This window comes from Pseudoliparis swirei, chromosome 3, assembly GCF_029220125.1.
Source record: "Pseudoliparis swirei isolate HS2019 ecotype Mariana Trench chromosome 3, NWPU_hadal_v1, whole genome shotgun sequence".
Lineage (NCBI taxonomy): Eukaryota > Metazoa > Chordata > Actinopteri > Perciformes > Liparidae > Pseudoliparis > Pseudoliparis swirei.
Genome location: NC_079390.1, coordinates 7,510,435 through 7,534,305, shown reverse-complemented (window position 1 = coordinate 7,534,305; position 23,871 = coordinate 7,510,435). Strand labels below are relative to the sequence as shown.

At 43.3% G+C, this 23,871-nt stretch overlaps 3 protein-coding genes across 11 annotated transcripts in view; 2 read left to right on the top strand and 1 right to left on the bottom strand.

The window, feature by feature from the left end:
- The first annotated feature begins 2,135 nt into the window (after window positions 1-2,135).
- LOC130191670 (carbonic anhydrase 4-like) lies at window positions 2,136-6,437 on the top strand. The gene is made up of 9 exons (XM_056411325.1): window positions 2,136-2,202; window positions 2,920-2,946; window positions 3,324-3,371; window positions 4,187-4,351; window positions 4,451-4,596; window positions 4,798-4,890; window positions 4,999-5,065; window positions 5,202-5,365; window positions 6,173-6,437. The coding sequence occupies exons 1-9, from the start codon at window positions 2,136-2,138 to the stop codon at window positions 6,359-6,361; spliced, it is 966 nt and encodes a 321-aa protein (XP_056267300.1). The 3' UTR covers window positions 6,362-6,437.
- A 1,078-nt stretch (window positions 6,438-7,515) lies between these two features.
- LOC130192011 (argininosuccinate lyase-like) lies at window positions 7,516-17,791 on the bottom strand. 3 transcript variants are annotated; one of them, XM_056411829.1, is made up of 17 exons: window positions 12,898-13,169; window positions 12,771-12,817; window positions 12,485-12,679; window positions 11,756-11,839; window positions 11,210-11,266; window positions 11,009-11,106; window positions 10,837-10,914; window positions 10,656-10,733; window positions 10,516-10,568; window positions 10,311-10,373; window positions 10,098-10,212; window positions 9,520-9,604; window positions 9,011-9,070; window positions 8,829-8,912; window positions 8,369-8,449; window positions 8,003-8,109; window positions 7,516-7,889 (listed from the first exon to the last, which is right to left on the bottom strand). In XM_056411829.1, the coding sequence occupies exons 3-17, from the start codon at window positions 12,632-12,634 to the stop codon at window positions 7,745-7,747; spliced, it is 1,338 nt and encodes a 445-aa protein (XP_056267804.1). In that variant the 5' UTR covers window positions 12,635-12,679; window positions 12,771-12,817; window positions 12,898-13,169; the 3' UTR covers window positions 7,516-7,744. The 3 variants fall into 3 exon arrangements, with proteins under 3 accessions (XP_056267804.1, XP_056267801.1, XP_056267803.1); XM_056411826.1 differs by lacking the exons at window positions 12,771-12,817; window positions 12,898-13,169 and adding an exon at window positions 17,635-17,791; XM_056411828.1 differs by lacking the exon at window positions 12,771-12,817 and having other exon boundaries at window positions 12,898-13,170.
- Window positions 15,984-23,871, top strand: part of LOC130192012 (serine protease FAM111A-like) — a 20,503-nt gene continuing 12,615 nt past the window's right edge. For 3 of the 7 annotated variants that reach the window (XM_056411831.1, XM_056411835.1, XM_056411834.1), the window contains exons 1-2: window positions 17,948-18,171; window positions 19,359-19,522. In XM_056411831.1, coding sequence (XP_056267806.1) covers window positions 19,379-19,522 — 144 coding nt within the window. In that variant the 5' untranslated portion in view covers window positions 17,948-18,171; window positions 19,359-19,378. Of the gene's footprint in view, window positions 16,959-17,923; window positions 18,172-19,358; window positions 19,523-23,871 lie in introns of those variants that run through there. The other 4 variants (XM_056411832.1, XM_056411836.1, XM_056411830.1 and 1 more) reach the window with 4 other exon arrangements.

The following is a 23,871-nucleotide window of genomic DNA, read 5'->3' as shown; positions in this document are numbered from 1 at the left end:
ACCTTGAGTGCCTTGAAAGGCGCCTTATAAATAAAATGTTTATTATTATTATTATAAGTTATACATGAAACTGCAGGGGCCTCTGAATTGGATTGGGCATTTTACTGTGGACCAGAGAGACAGGTGTGTATGGTGTGTGTGTGTGTGTGTGTGTCTGTGTCTGTGTGTGTGTTTGTGTATGTATATGTGCCCTTTCACACACACAGAGAAAGACCGCCTAAATGTCAACGACATGCAATCAATAAAAATGTTAAGATGCACTTAACAGATTTTTAGTCGCATGTTATGTCATGTTTCATAATTACTGAGATGAAGATCTCGTTCATTCAGAAACAGTTAAGTCTTTTTCCTCAAGTGAATGCCTTTTGCACCCGTATAAAGCCGAGATGAGGAACGAGCTACAGACGTTTTGTTTACCTCGCCTCTTTCTAACTCCACACACCTGAATCTTTTCATCTGACAATTTCGCAGAATTAATTTCCTTGAGGAGCCACAAAAGACGATATCCACATATTTTCACATATGTCGTTCTTCCCAACTTGTAAACAGACTGTGTGTAAAATACAGAGATTCCCTTTAATTTTTGTAAACGTGCGACATAGATAGTTGTAACTTGTGTTTCTTGGTTTGTGACAACACTTTTAAAGGAGGCAGAATTAAGACAAAGAAAACTAACTGAAAATAACACAATCAATGATTTTACCACCAGGTGTCTGTCTTTCCTCAATCAGACACCTGACAACTTTCTCAGTTCTCTCTCTCACACACACACACACACACACACACAAACACACCTTCTGTCCAACACCTGACCGTCTCCCTCCCACCCCTCAAATGCAGCTCGGAGACGATATGTGAAGGCAGTTGAAATTAGTCTGTCAGGATCTTTTCGGGTCTCTGTGCTGATCATGGATTTTTCCGTCTACCTCTTGACTGTGCTTTCTCTCCTCTCTCATTGCACAGGTAGGACACACACACACTTATACACACAAATATACACACGCACACACATACTTGTAGCAGTAGGACATTTAAAACGGCATAAACAAGTTTTTTCACTTCAGTCTTGTAATTTGGAAGCATTAATTCAGCACACCATTATAAGTATTAAATTGCAGAGATTATCAATATATTGTTGCAGAAGGTTAAGATGGATAGAGCTGTTCTTCTTTGTGAATGTGGCTTGAAATACTTCATGTGACACCGGAAACCTTTTTGGCAATTACAACTATAACATTTTTAACTGTGACAGTTTGTCTTTCATCTTGTGATGTGTAAAACATCTGAAAACAGTCAGACCATTTTCTTTTTTTAACAGAAAAATAGTTTTTGAGCTCGAGGTGACATCACTTACTGTCTCGTCTTGTCGAATCAACCGCCCAAAACTGAAAATAACAACGTAAGGATATAAAAAAGCAGCAAATTCCCCCCCCCAAAATAAAGAATAAAGCAAAGTTAATCAATTATCAAAACAGTTGCTGCCTACATTTCTGTTGATGACATAATTGCACTTATTTAATGGACTCATCTTTGCTGCTCTAAAAGACATTGCTTTGTTTAAAACGAGGCACTAACATTAGTCACCACAATCTACTGGTCACACCAGACCAAGTAAAGTATACCGACTTGATCTTAAGTGCTTTTTATTATGAGTTGAACGTATCTAGTGCATGAGGAACAATGTGTTATTTCTTCTTTCAAAATGAACATTGTGATGTTTCAAAGACCTCAAAAGTTTAAAATCGTTGATTAAATAAATGTTTCCAGGATTCTGGTTCATTGGAAATATGTTAAAATATGAAAATAAAAATGAAATAATTATAAGAGAAAGAAATGAAATGCGGGTGGTGTATTTATTTACAGTGGGTTGACTCAGGTTTGACTTTTCCGTGCTGCTCAGTTTGGTGCATGTGTATGAGCCAGGTGGAGCAAAGCCAAACTCCACCTGTGCATTGTTCTCAGTCGGTGAGAACTGTAGTCCCCTTTCAGAGAACGGCATTGTGGGAGCTTCGGCTGGGTTAATCTGTGTTCCTATATCAGCTAAATGGTTCTCTATAGCGCCTTTCATTCCCACCACTGAGTCAGACACTGGAGTTTTATTCACATCTGCAACACAATACACAACACAGCACAAGATGCATGACTTCACCAGCACCTGTGACGGACACGCTCAGTGCAGCGAGGGAGTCGGATCCCATCAGAGTAATCACACAACACACCACTCGCCGGTCTGAACGACGACACATCTGTCTATCTTCTGATCCACAACTCACTGTTTTTGGTTCTCGACTTGATCATTGGAAACAATCAAAGATACATTTATATTCTTTAAAAAAAAAAAAAATTCTGAGTAAATGTAGCTTCTGCTGCGATCATTGATTTAACAGGCATTATGGTCCCAGCCTCAACTATGGAAGTGAGTTTGAGGGAAATTTTGCAAAATCACGTAGAGGTCACATTTAGAGGTCAGTGCCTATGGTGACATCACTGTCCTCATACAGAGGTTGAATCTGTCATATAAAGTATTTCTATCACAGCTGTCTGGTGTCTGATTGTGTTGACCGTGTGAACATTTATGAGAACACATTTTTAAAGCAAGCTAACAGGTGACAGGTGTTTTGTCTTAATTACACCCAACATCACAACAATAGAGGAACACTTCATTTTAGATTTATATAATTTAATGAATGCCTCAACAAAGCACATGTCGTAAATAATGACTAATAATAATTTAGTGTATTTTAGCCTATTGCCACTACAGCAGCTTTCTAGTTGGCTGGGTGGATACGTCTGTTCTCATTAAGTAGTCATTGTGGTTTATTATTAACCATGGATGTGCAAGGTCAAGGGCAAGGTCATTTATTTAGTGTAACCTCCAGTTCAAGTGCATTGAGCTGAGCACCTATAACATCCGCTGAGGACGTCACTGGGGGGTGTCCTGTGACTGTAATATACTGTTAATCTATCACTGCTGACTACTTTGTCATGTTTTGTTCATATAAGAGCTATTAGATCATTTATGTTGAACTAATGAACACAAAGAGGCATCTGAGGGGCAGGATAAGTAATGTGAGAGTAATAATTATCTTGGCTTTTGTGTGTGTGTTTGCGTGTGCGTGAGAAAGAAAATGTTTGACCCGCTCTGACTTCTCAAAGTTCAACTGCAGAGCACAAACACATTAGTTCCACGCCAGTAAGATTGCTGACTGAGAATAAAAAACACCGTGTCTAATGGAGTGGGGAAATGAGAAGAATTAATACCAATGTATTGAACTGGCCGTGTTGTTTGTCCGTCTGAACCGAGTGTCGTGCTTTCTCTGCAGCTCAGTGGTGTTACCAGAGCCAGTACTCCTGTGACGACACATGCAGAGGTAAGACGCACATGGAAAGACCACCAAGTATAAGAGACACACACATTTGTAAGAACACACTTGACAAATCAATAACAAGTTTGTGATCGGTCAAAGCGTCTGTAAGTAAAAACCACATTGAGGAACAGTTAGCAGCGAAAGGAGTGGGTGGAGACCAAAAACAGAGCTAAAAAGGGAGAGTGAGTAATAGACATCAGGTGGACAGATATACAACTCCACATTAAATATTACGGTTGCTTCATGTGTGCTGGATGTGTAAAAAGGCAACTCAAATGTTCACCCCATCAATTAAATTACGTGAAAACATATCAGTGTTCACAGATGTTTTCTAAGCCGTGCAAGTGGACAACATTTTTCTCTTCCACTGGATCCATGAAGCCACTCAGTTCCGTCTTTCTCTAGATTTCCGTGTCCTACATGCCCACTTCTTTCAAACACCTCTATTGTCTCAAGCCCAAACAGAGATTACACAGATTACCTTTTAGAAGCTTCTAAAACACGTTCAATTAAAATAGTCCTTCTTGATCTCACCCTCAATGTCTTATTTATAGTTTTGCACCAACAATTTTTGCTGAGAACAACTAAAGGCGAACTATGTCATGTTCATTCCCAGTACAATCTATTCACAACCGAGCGGTGAACCGACGGCTGTTATCGTGTTTGATGGAGGTTAAAGGTGCCACGTGTCAGAATAACTTTATATGTGCATCCCAGACTGACCTGTTCTTTTAGGAGCACGGAGAACAAAATAGATCAGCGTCAGTCAGTAAAGCCCAAAATGTGAGGTTGTTGCTGCTGCTGTTTGAATCCTTCAGACCCGATCCACTGGCCAGCTCAGTTTCCCAGCTGTGGTGGGTTACGCCAATCACCAATCAACATCGTCACCAACAAAGTGCACGTGAACAGCGCCCTGCCACCCTTCAACTTCATCGGCCACACGGACACAATCAACGTTACAGTGGAAAACAAAGGACACTCTGGTGAGGGGAAATGTGTTATTCTCGTACCCTCCAGATGTTGAACACTTCTGTTTTTGTGATATTCTCTTAAATTTGACATTTGCATACTTTTCCCTGTAGCTCACTTTGCTCTGCCGCAGTCGGTCCGACTGACAGGGGGAGCTCTGCCTGGTCACTACAGAGCCGCCCAATTTCACTTCCACTGGGGAGGTAATGGGAGACCGGGATCCGAGCACACCGTTGACGGAGAGAGGTTCCCCATGGAGGTACGTCTCACGGGAGCCACAATATCATTGGCAACCACCCAATGAATGAACATTAGAATCAGAGGGGAGTTCATGTTTAACACAGTTGTGTCTAACAGAGGGAGCTGTATTAAAGTCTCAGATTCATCCTCTTCTTACAGTAGACTTTAATAGAACATAATCATAATACTGCAACTCCTTCGCTGTGTTTTGGGTTTCCAGCTTCATATCGTCCACATCAAGGAGCCGTACGGCTCTCTGGCCGAGGCAGAACATGACATGGCGGGTATAGCTCTGCTTGCCTTCCTGTTTGAGGTAATGTATTCATATTTCTTCTTCTTGATGACTCTGCGTTTTCTTAATACAAATTTGAAAAAGACCATTGAGGCTTGTGTCACAATGTTGATGGTGTCATCCTCACAGGAATCATCAGATGATTATCCTCCTTTGGACCCAATAATATCCGCTTTGGGCCGAGTGCAACACAACGGTAAGAGTTTGGTCACTAGGAACATAAGTTTTTATAGTAAAAGGGCCCCGAGCCTTTTATTGACATCCATTCTTCTGTTGAACATGTAAGTTAACTTTTCCTCCAAACACTTGTCCACCCGTCTTTCTGTGTCCAGGCAGCATCACCGTGATCCCTAACTTTCAACTCAGTGACATTATCCCCGCAGCGAAGGACCTGCACAGTTACTTCCGCTATGTGGGCTCCATGACAACTCCAGGATGTGAACAGGCAGTTGCCTGGACGGTGTTTCACAGGCCCCTGTCCATCAGCAGTCGACAGGTGAGCAACTATAAAGAGACACGCTGGGGACAAACTAGTGCTCCCGGTTGGATTTCCTCAATAAATCTGTAAACCTTCAAACTGACTTTTGATATAAAATACAGATCCAGGTAAACATTTTTTATGTCCTTGAAATATTCATGAAATGACTTCTGCATGATCACGTTTTATGTTACTGGTGCGAGTTGCCTAGTTTTGAAGGTATGGGCTGTAGATATTTGTCTTCTCTCAAATATAACGGGACTATATGGCACCTGGCTGGTATTCAATTCAATTCAATTCAGTTTATTTGTATAGCCCAATTTCACAAATTTGTCTCGGAGTGCTTTACAATCTGTACACAGACATCCCTGCCCCAAAACCTCACATCGGACCAGGAAAAACTCCCAAATAACCCTTCAGGGGGAAAAAAAGGGAAGAAACCTTCAGGAGAGCAACAGAGGAGGATCCCTCTCCAGGATGGACAGGTGCAATAGATGGCGGTGGGGAGGAGGAGTGGGCGGAGTCTCAACAGTGTATGAAAAATACATTTTAAAAACTCACCAGCAATGCCTTTTTTCAGAAATCATTCTTTTGTTGTTTGGGTTGAATTGCTCTTTTTAAAATAGGATGCGTCCCTTATTACTTTTAATTTAATAAAAAGTTCAACTTCGAAATGCTGAAAGTCTTAAGGATCTGTGCCTGGGAAAAGTGACATTTGAGTCACTAAAAAAACACACCAATGTCCCTTTTATCGCAGTATAAAACTGCATTAAGTATTTAACTTCTGACTCAAACATGTTGAATCTGTTCCTCTCTCCACTCCAGCTGGATGCAGTAGTTCAGCAGTGTCGATTCTGGACGGGACAGCCCATGACTGACATCTTCAGGCCCACGCAGCCTCTGGATGGCAGAGTTGTGTACCGGTCCAAGGCGAGCGCCGCTCTGCCGGGCGTGACCCACCTCTGGCTCGGCGTTCTCTCCGCTGTGCTCGGGACTCCGTGTCTGATTCACTGATCCAGCACATGAAACGCATGATTGGTGCAAATGAAAAACACTACTGTATGTATAAAGGCAACTTTTACCTGTGTGATAGTTCATTCAAAGAATCTGAGTCACCTGCGTGTGCACATGAAGCCAAGTCATTGTGCAACGTGAACTGTGCCCCTCTGGGTAACGCTCAGTCTCTGTTTAGTCTTTACCGCAGCTAGGCCTTTAATTTTCCTTATTTTTGTTGCAATTAGAAGTCAATATTTTAAATGTGCACACTCGATTCAAATATTTTCACTAAATGTGTTTTTTCTGTTAGAAGTGTGATGAATAAAAGAGTAGAATTAGGGGTTTACATTAAGTAGGAATTACACGCTCTGGGACATTTCCATTTACTGCCATTTCTTCTCAACTTGACATGCGTATGGTTCTTTAACATCACTGATCAGGTGAAGGCGTTTCATTTGTACTGTACACTTGTTTGAAAAAAACAAATAAGTTTGACATGTACATAGATACTTGTAATTCTAAGCCAGCGTAACAACTCCTGTTTATGATATGATTTATGAAGTGCCTAATGCAATGCTTTGTGTAAAACAAACACTTATTAAATGAACACTGGGGACAAACGTACAGCCAGATTAACTAAAAAATTTGCAAATTCATATAAACCCTTGAAAGCATTTCTCGAATGTTTGGATTGAGGTTTCGATGGATAATACCAATCGTCATTAGAGTGACATAATCACAGTGTTTCTGAAGTATTTCTGCAGGTTTCTGTACAAACATTTTGAAATGTTTTGCACTTTTCCCTCAGACGTATATATATAACCTATTAAACTAAATATATATCCTATAGAAGTCCATTTCTTTGCCTCATCACATGACTATGCAGCGTGTGCAGCGCATCAACAGGTGAGTGTTATTACATTAAGTAACTGTATTTGACAGTGATAGTATGTAGGTTATTGTTAAATTCACTTAAACACCACACCTATTTTTGCTGTTCTAACTGTAACTGTGTGCAATAACACATCTAGTTAATTCATTCATGACTTTTATTAGTTAACACGAGCCTATCTGTGCCATTAAGCAGCACCATCTGTGGGCTGTTAACAGGGAGATGAATTACTTTCTCATCTGTGAGGTGAAATTCTGTTGTTTCAATGACTCAACCACTGTTAGTTTGAGTAACATTCATTTATTTTGTAACACTCATGATCTGTGAAACCTCCCCTGGTTACATAGCAACTGACACATCATATGCACTAACAGGAGAGGAGACTATTGAAAGGCATCATGGTTTTCAAGTCATAAATCAGTCAATTTGACCTCAATCTGACATTTCCTAATAATCTAAATTGTGTCAGTAAACCGGATTCAAAATATGAAAGTGAAATTCGGTCGAGGTCACTGTGTCCGTTTCTGAATCCAGTTCCTCAGGTGTTCTACCTGTGCAGCAACGCTACACTTGGCTGTGCCTCCGGGGGCGCTGTACTGCTCCACACTGCTCCTGTAGTCCCACACTGAGGATACGTCACTTCCAAACAGAGGGCTGAAACGAAAACGAGAAGAAAGAGAAAATCTAAATGGCTGTTGTAGAAAATCCAAACAATCCCGTTTGATTAACCGAGGGGTCTAATGTTAGAATGAGAAGAAGAGACTCACCTAACAGCACTCAGGTCACCCTCAGTGAGTTGATTCAGGGCGATATTTTTGGATTCAGCTGCAAACACAGCTTTACCTGAAATACCATGAGCCTCTCTGAACGGCACCTGCAACACAGAATAACACACGATTACAGGACAACACACAAATACACATTCAATCATATATTAGTTATTTGGTCCGCGGCTGCAGCCCTTCTGGCCTGACGGTACCCGGCAGCTGCTTCAGGAGACCCCTGGGCCAACCAGGCCCGAAAGGCCTCCTCCTTCAGCTTCAGAATCAAATTTCTTTCAAAAAGAAATAAAATCATTTAAAAATAATCTTTCGAGTCGCGTTTGAATCGGAGTATAGCTAAACACCACTCACCCCCTTCCTCACAAGGTAGTAGGCCAAGTCAGTAGCCAACATGTCCGAACTGAGAGCGGCTTCCATCACACTCTGGTTAATCTAAAACATCAAAGGAAACAGAATCATTGTCTTTTGAAAGAAAAATCACTTATTGTCAGATAAACTAGTTTAATCAGAATCAGTATGAATACATGTTCTCTTTGATTACACGTCAACAATGCTGCTTTGTACAGGAGGAACATTAAAAGGCTTTCAAAGCAAGATCAGGAAAGTTTGCAGTGCTGAGAAATTGGTGAATCTGGGATGTTGTAAATATCACCTTCTTTACACACGCATGGTTTCTACATGATGTGCTTCTGATAATGCAACGACAGACAGTGACTGACTCTGAACAGAAAGAAAGAGTTCTATATAAAGTAACGCAAGCAGTCACAACCACGTTTTTCAAAATTAAAGAACACCGTTTTAAGTCTCTGACCTTGAGAGTTGACATGACTCCAGTTGTCACCTGCAGCACAGCGTGCACCGTATCAAAGCAGTCGAACATGGCCTCCTTGTCCTCCTGGTGAAGAAGGCCAGCGTCAAAAATTAGAGAGGAAATATCCAGAAAGGAAAAGTCCTTCCAATGAAGTGAAAGCACACAAAGACACACGTTCATACCTGCAGGTCCTTGTTGTAGCAGCTGGGCAGGCCCTTCAGTGTCATCATGAAGCCAGCACACTGAAACACAGAAAGTCAAAAGTTTGACCAGAAAGCTTTGATACTGCAGAAAGTCCCATGAAGGAAATTATCTTACAGAGGAAAGCTTCTAGCTGATGGTGGACAGAGTGAAAAGTCTGCAGTCAATGCACCGCGACACATTAATCCTTGTATAATCAGTAAAAGATTTAAAAAATGATTTTTTTCGGCATTGAAAACAGGAAGCAAACGAGTTTATGGGAAATGTGGTCTTCACTTGCACCAATTGCAGTGATCTCATATGTTTGTTGAAATTATACAAATATATCATCATGACATTTGACCCCCCCAAAAAAAGTTACATTTCATTCACTTTTTTGCCATCTGATCAAAACAGGCAGTAGATGTGAGCTCAACGTACACAACATAACTGTGGGTCCTTCGAGGTACATCAAAACAGAGGATTTAACCTCTTTAGTCGGAGGTCTTACTTTGCCAAAGACGCGACCTGCTTTACTCCTGATCAGCTCCAGACTGTCAGCATTCTTCTTCTGGGGCATCAGACTGCTGCCTGTGCTACATACACAACAAGTACAGAAGGAAAGAAGGGAAATATGGAAAAGTGAATATGAGGTCAACGCAAGTTTCAACTGCATGATAAATGACTGGGCTTAATGAAAAATACAGCGGAGCAGTAACACCAGCTCTAAGAGTTCAAATGAACATCATAAGGGCAAACTGAACGTAGAGGGGGTCAACTTCAGTGACAGCAATGATTTCATATTTAAATTTCACTTTGATACCAAACAGTACGTAACATGAGGTTTCTAACAGCAGTTGAACACAATGTAGTTCTATTAAAATGATCAGATGTACACACTCATCATCAAGTGCAGTAATCAATGTTTGACAAACATCACTCACCATTAAAATTCACCAAGTCCTTTATACATAATAGATATTAATTAATGGCTTTAATGCACACGAGGATAAGTAAATAACAACAATATCTTTTTTTCTTTACAACATAAGCAACAATGTAGGACCACGTAATAAAAGACAAGCTGACCTGTAGGCGTCGGAGAGCGAGACGAAGGAGAACTCTTTGGTGCTGTACAGCATCAGGTCCTCGGCCATCTTACTGAGATGGGTCAAACACAACGAAGCCCAGAACAAGAACTCCGCTAAAGAAACACACGAGCAAACAAGAGGTCACTGAGGAAAACAGAAAAGGGCCATTTCATTGTAATGGATGAGAGAGCCGACGCTCATGTTGACGTACCCACAAAGTCCCGCTGGCCCGTGGCATCCATGCTGTTAAGACTGATGCCATCAAACTCCAACTCTACCGACGAGGAGAAATGAAATTGCTTCAGGTTTTTTCTTAAATACACATTTCATTAACAAACGAGACACAAAAGACAGCTGCCTCGTAAGTGCACGTTTGACAGGAGGCAAATGATCTGGTCGTGTTTTAGTAGCCGGACCTTTCCTCAGCAGCTCCCTGTCGATGTCGAATGGTGTTCCAGCGATGGCGCCACTGAAAACAACAAGAATCGCTCTCATTAACTGTCCCTCGTGTGGGTGAACATCAGCGTCAGATCATTCGTGTGTGTTCACAGCGTACCTGCCGAGAGGCAAAACATTAACTCTTTTCTTGATCTCCAGAAGTCGGTCAACATCTCTGCTTAGAGCAACAGCATGACTGAAGGGCCGGAAAACAAAGACACAAGACCGATATATGAACAATACATAATCTCATATATATATATATATAATGTGTCGGATTTGCTTTAATAAAAAGTCACCTGAGAATCCAGTGGCTCCATCTGATTGGCTGTGCTCTCTGCATGTGGGTATAACCAGGAAACAGGACGTCAATTTCTCTGAGGTTCAGAAAGAGGATATAGGGCAACTTTTAAAAAAGCACATTTTCCAAGTGTGTGTGTGTTAGCGTGTCCCAGTGTGTATCCGTCTTACGCTGCTGCCCGCTCCACCATGGTGGACATCAGCTGAAGGGCATTGTCGGTCAGGGTTGAGATGGCATCTCTCAGCCACAACCTCATGTCAGTCACGACCTGGTGAACACACGCGTTTCACTTTATCAGGTCGCACAGCTGATGCGGCAGCAGCGCCAAATAGTTATCAGGTCACCACAGTTTTAATATTATAAAGACAAACCTGGTCGTTTCTGCTCCTGCCAGTGTGCAGCTTCCCTGCAGGTGCACCTATCAGCTCCTGAATCCAGGATAAACAAGCAGTGAAAGAATACATTACAACATGGCTCGTCAGTCATCGCCCAACAGTGAAATATTACACTGCTAAATGTATAGATCAGAACTAAAAAGGATAAAAATACTGAAATGATCCTTGTTGATCAATCTTCCAAATACTCCATGTGATGTTGGCACTTAAAATATAAGATTGACATTTTTCTATTTGTATTCCTTTTCAACATATCACATGAAAAGAGCAAAAACAAGTAGTGAGTGACGGCAAACATTAACATCTGAACTAAGAAAAATCTATATTATTTTTCTATTAAAATAGATTCATCCAGTAGGTAGATGACTGAAAAACCCAAGATTATTTGATGTCTGCCTCATATTGAGTAAGGACTCAAACAAAAGACTATATACATAGTAGGTAACAAACAATAAACTGTCATGTTATTATATGAAATCCAATTTTACTCATTTAATGAAAAACAAAGAAGCTCTACTTCACCTTTAGCCTGCGCTCATTGGCAGTATGAATGTCCTCATCTTCAGGTTTGATCTCAAAAACACCTTTAGACCACTCTGCAGAAATCTGGAGGATAACAAAGGACTGTATCACCAAGTAGGCTAAATCAATACACACAAACACAGCACTTTTAAATAGTAATAGCACACGTATGGACCCCCTGAATCATAGGCAGCATGTGCTACTTATGTACAGCAAATCATCAGCATTGTGTTATTTTTTTCTGTATTGTATTGGTTGCATAATGCCACATGCATTGCCAACGCAAAACATCAGGCTTGAGAGCACCCTGAACCCTGACCCGACTGAGTGAAAGAATTACTGAAGCCGTTTGGCAGCTGACCATCACATGACGAGAGTATTGTTCAGCACCAACTCAGCATAATACAGAGAGGAATTCAACCCAATGGCACATTTTCAGCTGTCATCGGTCGACCTACATCTACACTGGCACACAGACAATGGCACGCATACCCACAATGCAGCAGGAGTCCATTTCTTTGCATGCAAGTGTGAGAGAACTGTGATCAGAAAGTTCATAATCGTACAGCCTCGTCATCTGCAACCAACAGCGTCAGCTTGAAATAAATGGAAGATGGGGAACTTCCTTGAAGGCATCTGTGTGTGTGGTAGGGGGGTGCGTGCGTGTGAGTGAGTGTGTGCGTCTGTGTGTGTGTGTGTGTGTGTGCAAGGGAGAGAGCGAGAGTTCACCTGATCCAGCCCTTGTAAAATCTGGTTCATCTCCTCCGTGGTGACCAGCTTGGCCTTCTCCAGAGCCTTCACGTAAGCCTTGCTCCCTCTGATGTCAGCATCCCACATCCTCCGGTCATAAGCGATGGATGCGTTGAACTTCTCCATCATGGGATCAGTGTCTCCCAGGAAGCGACCCCCCCACAGTTTACTTCCCTTAGGAGCAGAAGGGACAGCAGTAACGTGAGCAAACAGCTACATTAACACACACACAACACAGTATGACACGTCAGCTGCGCGTATTTACCGGCTCGAATGGAGACGAGTGACCCCGTTTGACAGCTTGTTTTTAGCCTGTTGATTTAGCGTTCAGCTGGGCGGTAAATCAACAACACACGCATGTCAGGGACCTTCAAGCTAAACGTTAACATTACCTCTGTGGTGGCCATGTTTGTCGCCGGCGGGTATCTGTAGCGGATCTGTCCGGTGAAATCTTTCGGCGGAGGGAAACGCAACAAATGGCTCCGGGCACAATGACGCCGCGGCTCTGCAGGTCGGGAGGCGGGAGCGTGGCGTGCGCTGTGTGTACCGCTTTAAAAGACGTGACGTCAGTGAAGACGCTGAACGCGGATGTATCACGCTGCCGGTGGGTGTGTCACGGTGCACAGCTGTCCGCAGAGAGTTCCGGCCAGATTCAGACCAAACGTGTTTCACATATAGGCCGTAAGGTGAACAGTTTTCGTTTCAACCCGCTCCACAGTCGCGCATCTACACAATCGTTAGCTCATAAAAAAGAACGAGTTGTGCTAACCTACCAAAAAAAAGTTCGTCGCTTTATTTGCCGTCGATTCTCGATGAGACTATGTTTTATGCCGAACTAGTTTCTTCAGAGCGTAATAGGATCTTGGTCACGAGGGGTGGCACGGTTCGACACGTGATCGGTCTACACCAATGAGGTAGCTGCTTTTTGTCAACAGAATGGCAAGATGGCGGCTCCCATGGTTGGATTCAACGTTACCGATAAAGAGGAAAAGACCCTTAAAAGTGGGCTAAATGGTTCTAAATAGTGCTGTATACATAGCCGCGTCCAATAAGAACAATGAGGCAAATATACGATCATGTTATGCTTATGTTAAGTCCGTAGATCAAGTTTGACATACCTGGGAATACACCTTACTGACGATCTAACATGGACTGTGAACACCCAGCACACACTGAAGAAATCAAGGCAAAGACTGTACTTCCTACCTCAGTAGGAAGTACAGTCTTTGGCAGTAAAAGTAGGACGTAGTCTTTTGGCAGTAATTGTACTTATACCAATGACCATTTGTTCATTTGTTCATTCATTCTTCCACAAATGAAAACAACACTGATGAACAAAAGAAACAATCTTTATGAAAAATATGACTGATATATAAAACTGTACAAAACTACAAAAGAAATAACATATGAAGGACGCTCAGTCCTCACTGTCAGTGTCAGGACAGTTGTCTTCCAGTTGCTCGGTGTCTTTGGTGTTGGCACAATTACAGCAACGACATAAGTCTGTGCAACACAATCCTGCAGAAAAACAGGAACATCTTCCTGTCTCACAGGCACCTTTGCAGCCGCAGTGTATGACATGCAAAACACTGTCAGGGGCCGGATTTCTGGTCATCCAGGTGATGTGCAAGGTCCCATCCTCTTATTTGCCAACTATATCCAGCAGGTGAAGGAGCACTTATTTTTTGTTTGCGACAGGACCTCATTATTGCAGCCTGGTAGTTTGCCCTTTTGCAGTGCTGTTGGAGGGCATCAGTAGTTGGGGGAATGCATATTTCTGGCAAGGCTGATGATGCCATCCAGAAAGCCTTGTACCTAGCTTCATTTACATTATCGGCAGCTGGCTGATCATATAAGTGGCACACATACTGGCAAAGAAGTGCAAATGTTGACTGCTCCAAGTAATAATAATAATAATCATTTATTTTATATAGCGCTTCTCAAGTCACTCAAAGTCGCTTTACAGTCCAGAGTCCAGTAGTCATACACACACACAGTCATACCGGTGGTGGAGCTACATCAGTAGCCACAGCTGCCCTGGGGCAGACTGACGGAAGTGTGGCAGCCAATCAGCGCCTACGGCCCCTCCGACCACCACCAACATTCATTCACATCCATACGAACCGGGGTGAGGCTGCGGTGCATGTCTTTATGATGGTGGGGGAAACCGGAGGACCCGGAGGAAACCCACGCAGACACGAGGAGAACATGCAAACTCCACACAGAAAGGACCTGGAACCACCGGGATTCGAACCCAGGGCCTTCTTGCTGTGAGGCGACAGTGCTAACCACTGAGCCACCGTGAGTACCTAAACTTTTAAAAGCCTTTAGGTACTCACCTTTCTCACATGCAACAGAAAATGTCTTTTTTTTCCCTTTGCCATAAAAGGCACTTGTGGAGTCACACCCAGAGAATGTGTGAATTCCGATCAAGGCTGAACACACACTGGTTCCGAGAGCTGATGACACCTTGGTAATGTCAATGGTTGACAGGGTCTCTGCAAAAACCAGCTCGCAGATGTTGCGCTTGGTGGGGATGTGAAACACCAGCTGGGGGAAATCACGAGCCAGCCTCTTCTTCAACATATCCTGTTCGCAACACAACAAAACAGTGACAATTAAGAGTCACAGGAGTATCATGAAAAGCAGAGAGTGGTGCCGGTGGTACAAGACATTACAGGCTAGAACCTATCTGCCATACAGCACATTTAACACCAAAGATGCCCAAGAAAGGCACACAACATCACGCACGCACACACTTCTCCTTGTTGCCAACTGGTACATGTTTGTGCAAACAGCAAGAATTAAAAACAGTTTCTCAGGCCTGTCACACACATGTTGTGTAAAGCTGGACTTGCACATGACAAATCATAAGACGTGAGAGAAAAATGCATTGCAGTTCCCTGTAGTTTGAAGCATCAAGACCTTCATTTGCTTTCACCAGTTCAATGAAGGCCTTCCTCAGCTGGCCCATTCTCAGCACCTCTTGGTTGACAAGCAGCCTTTGGCGAATGACCCTTTCACAGAATATCTTATATATGACATCAAACGTGGGCTCATTCCTAGAACACATATGAATGAGAAGGAAATAAACCAATATGTGTTGTGATTGTGTGCACATACAACAGAATGCGGATTGAATGTTTACTTATGCAATGTTAAGTTAGTAGCTCCTTGAAATGCAATATAATAAATAACTTACTGGTCTTTCTCTGGTTTTTCAGGCCTCATCAAAAACCTGGTGTACTGATTATAACAGCCTTTGTGGTACTGCACCTCCAGAGCCACACAGTCTTTGTCTTTTATATGCAAACGAATACTTTGGTCCTCCTTCAACTCGGCAGCTTTCTGCAATTGGCCTTAACAAAACAAAAAGGATAGCTCAATGAGTTTGTTGACATATCTCACACATAATTGTACCTTTCAGTCACTCAACCACAGTGTGTGTGTGTGTGTGTGTGTGTGTGTGTGTGTTTACCTGCTGTTAATGTTTCAGCCTTTGACAGAGGATCCCTTTGTCGTTTGCCTGCTCGGTTGACGAACTTCTCCTTCTTTCCACCTTTGCCATGGATTTTTTGTCCGTAAATCTACGGTAGCACGTGTGATGGAAGCCAGCATCCTCGGGAATATTGTCAAACTCCACATCAACACAGTGTTTGAAGTTCTCAGCCACGTCCCGAGACTCACCGTCCAACCCAAGCCACGTTTGTAGGCTTGTCCTGTATGTATTCCATCGTGTAGTGGTGAAATAATGTACCTCCTCGTGCTTGACTGAAGTAATATGCATCAAACAATGTTTGTTTTTTGATTTATTAATATATTCCGGTGTATTTTCTTCGTCTTCCGTACTGCTCGAGGACGCCATTTTGCCATTCTGTTGACAAAAAGCAGCTCCCTCATTGGTGTAGACCGATCACGTGTCGAACCGTGCCACCACTCGTGACCAAGATCATATTACGCTCTGAAGAAACTAGTTCGGCATAAAACATAGTCGCATCGAGAATCGACGGCCAATTCAGAGACGAACTTTTTTTTGGTAGGTTAGCACAACTCGTTCTTTTTTATGAGCTAACGATTGTGTAGATGCGCGACTGTGGAGCGGGATTCATTTTCTAAAGGACTTTTCGATGTTCACCTTGCGGCCTAATAGGCACGGATATAGACCCATCTTCCAGCAATAATTCCTCCACTTTCAAAAGTCAAAAACATTATAGTAAAAAGCAACAATTATTTTGTACATTATATGAAATAATATTCGAGTGAAAATGAAAGTTAGTCACCTTAAAGCGGCGGCTCACATGACCGAGAATCCGCGGATGCGGCCCACATGACCCAGTCGGCCACCATAGTTTTCATTGAAATTCGAGCGCCAAGAGCGGCAACCTTGATTCAGTGGCTTTCCGTCGAAGGAGGAGCACGTCCAAACCGACTGTTTGATTACACCAGTTTTTTGGTAAGTTCTAACTAAATATATATTGTAATCTTCTCGTACTGGATCTTAATAATCTACGTTGTTGTAAAATTTAAGATACAAATTCTGTAAACCGAATATTATCGGATACCTTGTTTGTGGGAAAGTTGCAGTCAGCGTCAGAAAAACACGAGGGCAAAATGCAAAACTGCCTCTAAGAAATATAATGTGCCCCTGATATTACTCCCCATAATTTCCTCTAATAATTATATGGAAAACATTTCCCCCCTAAAAGAGATTCTTTTTTCAAGACCTTTATGGAGAGCATATTACAAAGAAAGTACACAGAAAAAAAGAGAGAGGGGGAGGGGGCGAGACTCTAATGGTGCGTTCACACCGGACTCGAAAAAATTCTCGACGCGTCTGACGCAGCAGGCTCGACGCGCGTCGAAAAAAGGGTGTTCACACCAGACGTGTCGGCGGCGGAGTAATAAATGGATCGAGGAACGACAGGACCGCAGAGTACTTCCACTTTTTAGTGGACTGAGCTGCACTCCCACTGCGCTTCTCTCTTCTTCTCTCTTTGATACGTGTCTGAGACTTTTCCACCTACGGCGGCAGATCTCCTCTGCCATGAAACACATATGCCGGCGGTTGGTTGATAGTAAAGTACAACAAATAGCGAGAATAAAAGCAAATACATACATTCAAAACTTACCAGGTAGTCCCACGGCTTCTCCGACCTTGTTCCACGCTTTATCTTTATCGCTCCGGTTTCGGTAAGCATAAAGAGTTGTATCGTAAAGTTCGGGGTGCCCACAACATTTTGACGCGTCCATGGTGTGTTCACACCGGACGCGTCAAAATATTGACGCGCGTCGAGATTACATGTTAAGTCAATGCAAAGCTGCGTCGAAGCTGCGTATTTTCCAGCGAGCAGCGCGTCAGACGCGTTTGTCGCGGGGCGAACTCAGCGAACAGCGCGAACAGACGCAGCTCCTCGACGCGCGAGTTGAAATTTCCCAACTCTGGCAGCAAAGACGCGTGAGTCATAGTTGCGTCAGCCAATCAGCGTTGAGCAGCTCCGCTCGTCATCGTCCTGCCGGTTGAAAAAAATGGAGGACAAGATTATTATCGCCGTCTGTGGGCACCCCGAACTTTACGATACAACTCTTTATGCTTACCGAAACCGGAGCTATAAAGATAAAGCGTGGAAGGTCGGAGAAGCCGTGGGACTACCTGGTAAATTTTGAATGTATGTATTTGCTTTTATTCTCGCTATTTGTTGTACTTTACTATCAACCAACCACCGGCATATGTGTTTCATGGCAGAGGAGGTAGGTGGAAAAGTCTCAGAGACACGTATCAAAGAGAGAAGAGAGAGAGAGCAGCGAGAAGCGCAGTGGGAGTGCAGCTCAGTCCACTAAAAGTGGAAGTACTCTGTCGGTCCTTCCTCGCATTATTACTACGCGTCCGACGCGTCTGGTGTGAACACCCTTTTTTCGATGCGCGTCGAGCCTGCTGCGTCAGACTCGTCGAGAATTTTTTCGACGCGTCCGGTGTGAACGCACCATAACATATACAAGGAAACAATGAACTGATTTTGTATCTTTAGAGATCGTTTCTGAGATTTAGCTTAAAATATGCTAACTTTAAAACATTTTTACTGTACCAAGGAAGAGTTTATAAAAATAAGTCAGACTTTTGTATGTTAAAAAAAGTCCTGTATATAGATTTCCCCAAGAGTTCCAGGAAATGAATAATGCAGACGTGTTCCATACATATCTGAAATCCCCTACAATAGCAATCAAACAATTTTAATGTATCAATTAGGACATTTTTCAAAGTAAAAGTCCTAAATGTTTAAAGAAATCGGTAATTTCTTTAATGTTCGAGTTGCTTTATATATGTATTTCCTCATAGTCCTAGGCAATAATGCTACACAATAAATGTAATGCTTCAATCAACACCGTGATCGGTATTATCGGATCGGCAGATACTGATTTCAGTGATCAGTGATCGGCACCCAAAAACCTGATCGGTGCATCTCTAATTGTCAATCTATTAGCCTATCTATTTTAGCAAAATGATTTCCTCAAGCATTGCCTCCATTACTTATGGGGGGAAGAAAGAAAAAAAGACATAGATGCTTGCTAATTCCGGTGATATAGCAATAGAGACCGTGCGCGCTGCACGCGCACATTTTTTTTTTGGGGAGCACCGAAGACCCATTTTGACCTAGGAAAAACCCTGATTAATATTAAATCATACAGTTAACCAGCGTCTTAGGCTAATGTTGCCGTATTCTCCATACTGGAGATGAATGGATCTCATTAAGGGGAAAGCCAAACAGCTTATGGTGTAGAAATGACACTTAATTAGGCCACTCATCACAACTAGCGACTGTAAAACTGCCAGTAATGTGTATCGTTGTGGTTGCAGAAAAAAGTTTGCCCTCTTCGATGAGCAACATAGAGCTGAGGAAGGAGCGCCGGCGACGACTTCAGGAGCAGCTGAGGAGGCGCAAGAGAAACCAAGAGAAAGATAAGATCAAAGGACCCCTGGAGAAAAAGGCCAAGAAAGAAAAGAAATCTTCTTTGTTTGAGGTGCTTTATATATGTATTTCCTCATATTCCTAGGCAATAATGCTCCACAATAAGTAGAATGCTTCAATCAACACCGTGATCGGTTTTATCGGATCGGCAGATACTGATTTCAGTGATCGGTGATTGGCATCAAAAAACCTGATCGGTGCATCTCTAATTGTGTTGAGCGAGAAATATCCTAAAACGTATGAGTTCGAGGCGTTAAGCTCAATTCAAGCAATAGAGTTTATTCAGTAACTGAAAGGTTGTCCGGCAGTTAAATGTGCACGGGCCTAATTCAACGTCAGCTCGTGGGGAGCAGACAAAACTAGGAAAAAAGGCGCTTAATCAATAGTGCGCAGCGGTTTTAATAGGTTCTCCTGAAGGGAGCCTCTTGGTTAAAGTCAAAGCTGCAGGCGGAGTTAAGTTTAGAACAGAGCGGCCTGGTTGGAGCACTGGGTATCTCCACCCACACTGGCTCACGTCCACGCTTCCTTCTTCGTGGGTCACTTGTTCTTTGGCGGTTAGAACAGCACGCCTGTTCGAGAGCGGCGATCATGAGTCCACTTCCTGTCATGAGCGGTTTAAGCGTAAAAAACGGAAGTGGAAAAGAGAGCGTTCTTTCGAAACCGTCAGTACTTCTCCATTGTGCGGGCGAGTCGGCCCGAAGTATTTAACCCTCTTCTGTATGGTTACAATTCTGCAATGAGCTAAATAATACATGTATTCAAACATAGCATAGCATAAATGTATCTTTTATCCACAAAAGTCAATATATTAGCCCAGCGGTTCCCAAACTCAAGAATGCCGCGGCCCAATTTGAAATTCTTCTGCAGCCCACCCAAGCCTTTAATCACAACCGATTAATTTGATCACAAATCAGGATTACCCTGATCCCACCTCAGGTGGATTTGAGGGAGATTACATGTAAATAGCTACACTTCACTCCTGGTTGATCAATGTTAATTTTCTTTGCACGTTCCTTTCTTTTTCAGCAAACACTGTGAAAAACGGAAGTTAAAAAAACAAACGTCAACCAGTCAAATGTATTTATTAACATGCATTCAGTACACACATTTAATTTTCATAGCCAAAGCTCAAACGGTTATGTCATTTGGAGCAGCTCTGTTAACCGGCTGTCTTCTCTTTCCACAAACATCTGGAAAGAGAAACCAATATGAATGCCTTGCGAGTAATAATAATTTATTGGATTTATAGAAGTCTCAAAGACGCTTTCACATAGTCGGGGGGGGGGGGGGGAATGGTGAGAGACAGACAGGAGACGAACGACAATACGCGACATACAGTCACCATCACATACATGCACATGGACTGATGGGTAGGAGGAAGGAGGGGGCTACGGGTAGGCAGATGAGAAAAGATGTGTTTTGAGGCGGGACTGGAATGTGATGAGGGAATCAGAGTCTCTGGTGAGAATGGGGAGTGAGTTCCAGAGCTTGGGAGCTGCCCTGGAGAATGCTCTGTCCCCAAAGTTGAGGCGTTTGGACGTGGGGGTGGAGAGTAAACCAGCCGAGGTGGATCTGAGGGACCGTTGAGGTTTGTAGGGGGAGAGGAGTTCAGAGAGATAAGGGGGTGCAAGTTGGTGGAGGGCTTGATCTGGATTACAAGTTTTTAAATACCGGCCCTATGTCAGTAGTTGAGCCTGTCAGCTCCTGATCCAACCCTGGATCCTCAACCACTGATTCAAATGAAGAAGGCTTCGTGTGTGCCCGCACAGCAGCAATGGCACGATCTCTTTCATCGCCACGCAAAGACACAGCTGCACCAGACGGTTTTGGTGGCAAGAATCCCGGCTTTAACTTTTTTTTCAACGCCAAGACACTCATTTCGCGAGTGACCCTTGCCAAAACAATAATTACAGACATGATTGGGGTCCATTGTTCCCCGTAACCCCGGGTCTGCTTTAACTGAAAACGTATTTGCCCCTTCGGGCCAAGGCGTACTGGAGTTAACTCCCCCCATACTCTCTCAGAATCCAAGTTCTCCACAACCCCGGCTCTCACCAAAAAATCCTTTGCGTCAAGACAAACTCATCTGCTAATCTAGCCGCATCTGTAACCTTGCTGACTTCCCTTTCCTGAATGTAGGTAACTATACGGCCAGGCAGAGAATTCTTGAACTGTTCAAGCAAGATCAACTCCTCAAGGTCCTCCTTAGTATCGACCTGTGACGCAGCACACCAGCGACTAAAATGAGGAGTTAGGTCACGCCCAAACTCAACGTGAGACTGCTTTTTCTTTTTTGTGTGACCTGAAATGCTGCCGATAAGCTTCTGGTACCAGTCCATAATTCCTGAGTACAATAGTTTTGACCAACTGGTAGCTACCACTGTCAGTAACACTCATGGCTGAAAAAGCCTCCTGGGCCTTGCCAGTAAGCACACACTGCAGCAAGAGGGTACGCTCAGCATCTGATCAATTCCGAGCATCTGCTAAACGTTCGAACAATATAAAGAAAATGTCAGGGTCCCTTTCAGTGAAGTTAGGAACCAACCTCAAGCTAACAGAAACATCAAATGACAATAGCTCTCCCTTGTGTGAATCAGTCTTAAGCTTACCTTCACTCATAAGCTCCAGCTTGTATCGCTCCAACTCCAACTGTTGTCTCACCTGAGAATGTGCAATTTTAGCTTCCTGGAGACGTGCATCTTGCCTTGTTCTTTCAAGCTCCATAGAATTCCTATGTTCCTCTTGCAAGAGTTGCCTTTGCTGCTCAAATGTTAAACCAACTCCACCAGCCACTTTGGAGACTTGACCTGGCTCACTCACACCAAGCAACACTTTTTTTCTCCAACAAGTGACCCTTCAAGGTGAACAACATCTCAACTTTACTGAACTTTTTAGAAAGCTCAATACTAAAGTGGTCCGCTAATTTCAAGATCTCTTTTTTGAAAGAATTCAGCAAACCCTCATTGGGAGACAGCACAAAATCTTCAATGGAAGCCATTTTAACAACTCGACCTCAACAAAGCTTTTCCACCAACCAAAATTTCCAACAGGCTGCTGTAAATAAGGAACCCAACTCCCCTGACTAACTGCCTAACCAGGTCTAACTTCCTACCTCATCCCTAGTCTTCATGCAGGCTAGAGTCAAGATGAATTAAGCACAAAGCCCAGTAACCCGGTTAACTTTCCGCAAGCTGAAAATCACCTAGACAGTCATGGAAGTGCCCCCGAGCAACTGCTCTCACCACTTGCTGCACAAAAATAACAAACAAACAAAATAAAGGATCAATGAGACAGCTGGTGCCACTCATTGCTTATGCCTACCAGGAAAAGGGTTCCAAATTACTCTCACCTGGACCACTACAGCGAAACATACTCGACCCAAAAGATCTGTGTGGAAAACTCCCTTTAACAAAAATACCTTCAAATGATCCCGGATGAGCCCCCATTTGTTACCACCTGGCTCACGACTGGTAACAAAAAGGGAGGCCACACATTGATCTTTCAAACGAAACCTATTTATTGTACCAACCAAACACTACAAGAAGCACAAGACGAGGCTGGTGCAGCAGGCCCTGCTGAGTGTGGGTGCGAGAGAGAGGATGACACTCCCCTTGGTACCGCCTTTTATGCCCTCTGGTAGCTCCTCCCACCAGGAAGCCCTTTTAGGCCAGGTACCCAGCTGCAGCGGGGGAGGGTCGTCACAGTAGTGGAAAGCTCATTGCAGCGTATAATAATGATAAAACGAGATGACTCACACATATCTGCACTCGTTTTGCAAGGGTTACCCGTTCTTGTTGTTTTTAAATGATATGAATCTGAGCCATTTATGTTTCCACATACAAGGATTCATGGCGTGTTGTGCGACAGACAACATTAACAGCAATCAATGACATCAACACAGATAAGAATTAAGAGGGGGTGCTGGTGAGAGTGCGCTCACCCGTGTGCGCCTGCGCGCATCACGGCAGAGCGCCGATGCCGGCGCGCATCGCTCTGCCGCGCGAGCCGAGAAGTGTTGACAGGGGGGTGACTTCAATAGTTGGTAGACGAAAATTACAGGGTGGCGGGCGGAGATTTATAGTGAGTTATAATGGTAGGGGAAACACCTTATATATATATATTAGGGCTGTCAGCGTTAACGCGTTAATCTATGCGATTAATTTGGCCGTGATTAACGCACTAAAATATTTTAACGCAACTTTGTTTACTTCCGGTGTGCGTTGAAGTTGTTGCACTCCTGAGTGTCAAACCGCGGCAGTCCGCCTCCTTCCTCCCGTCTGCTCCTCGATATTCACAGAAACATCGGGTGACGTGTCGGTGACGTGGGGCGGAAGCAGGGTTGCCAGGTCTGTGTGACAAAACCAGCCCAAACAAGCCCAATGGCCAATAAAACAAGCCCAA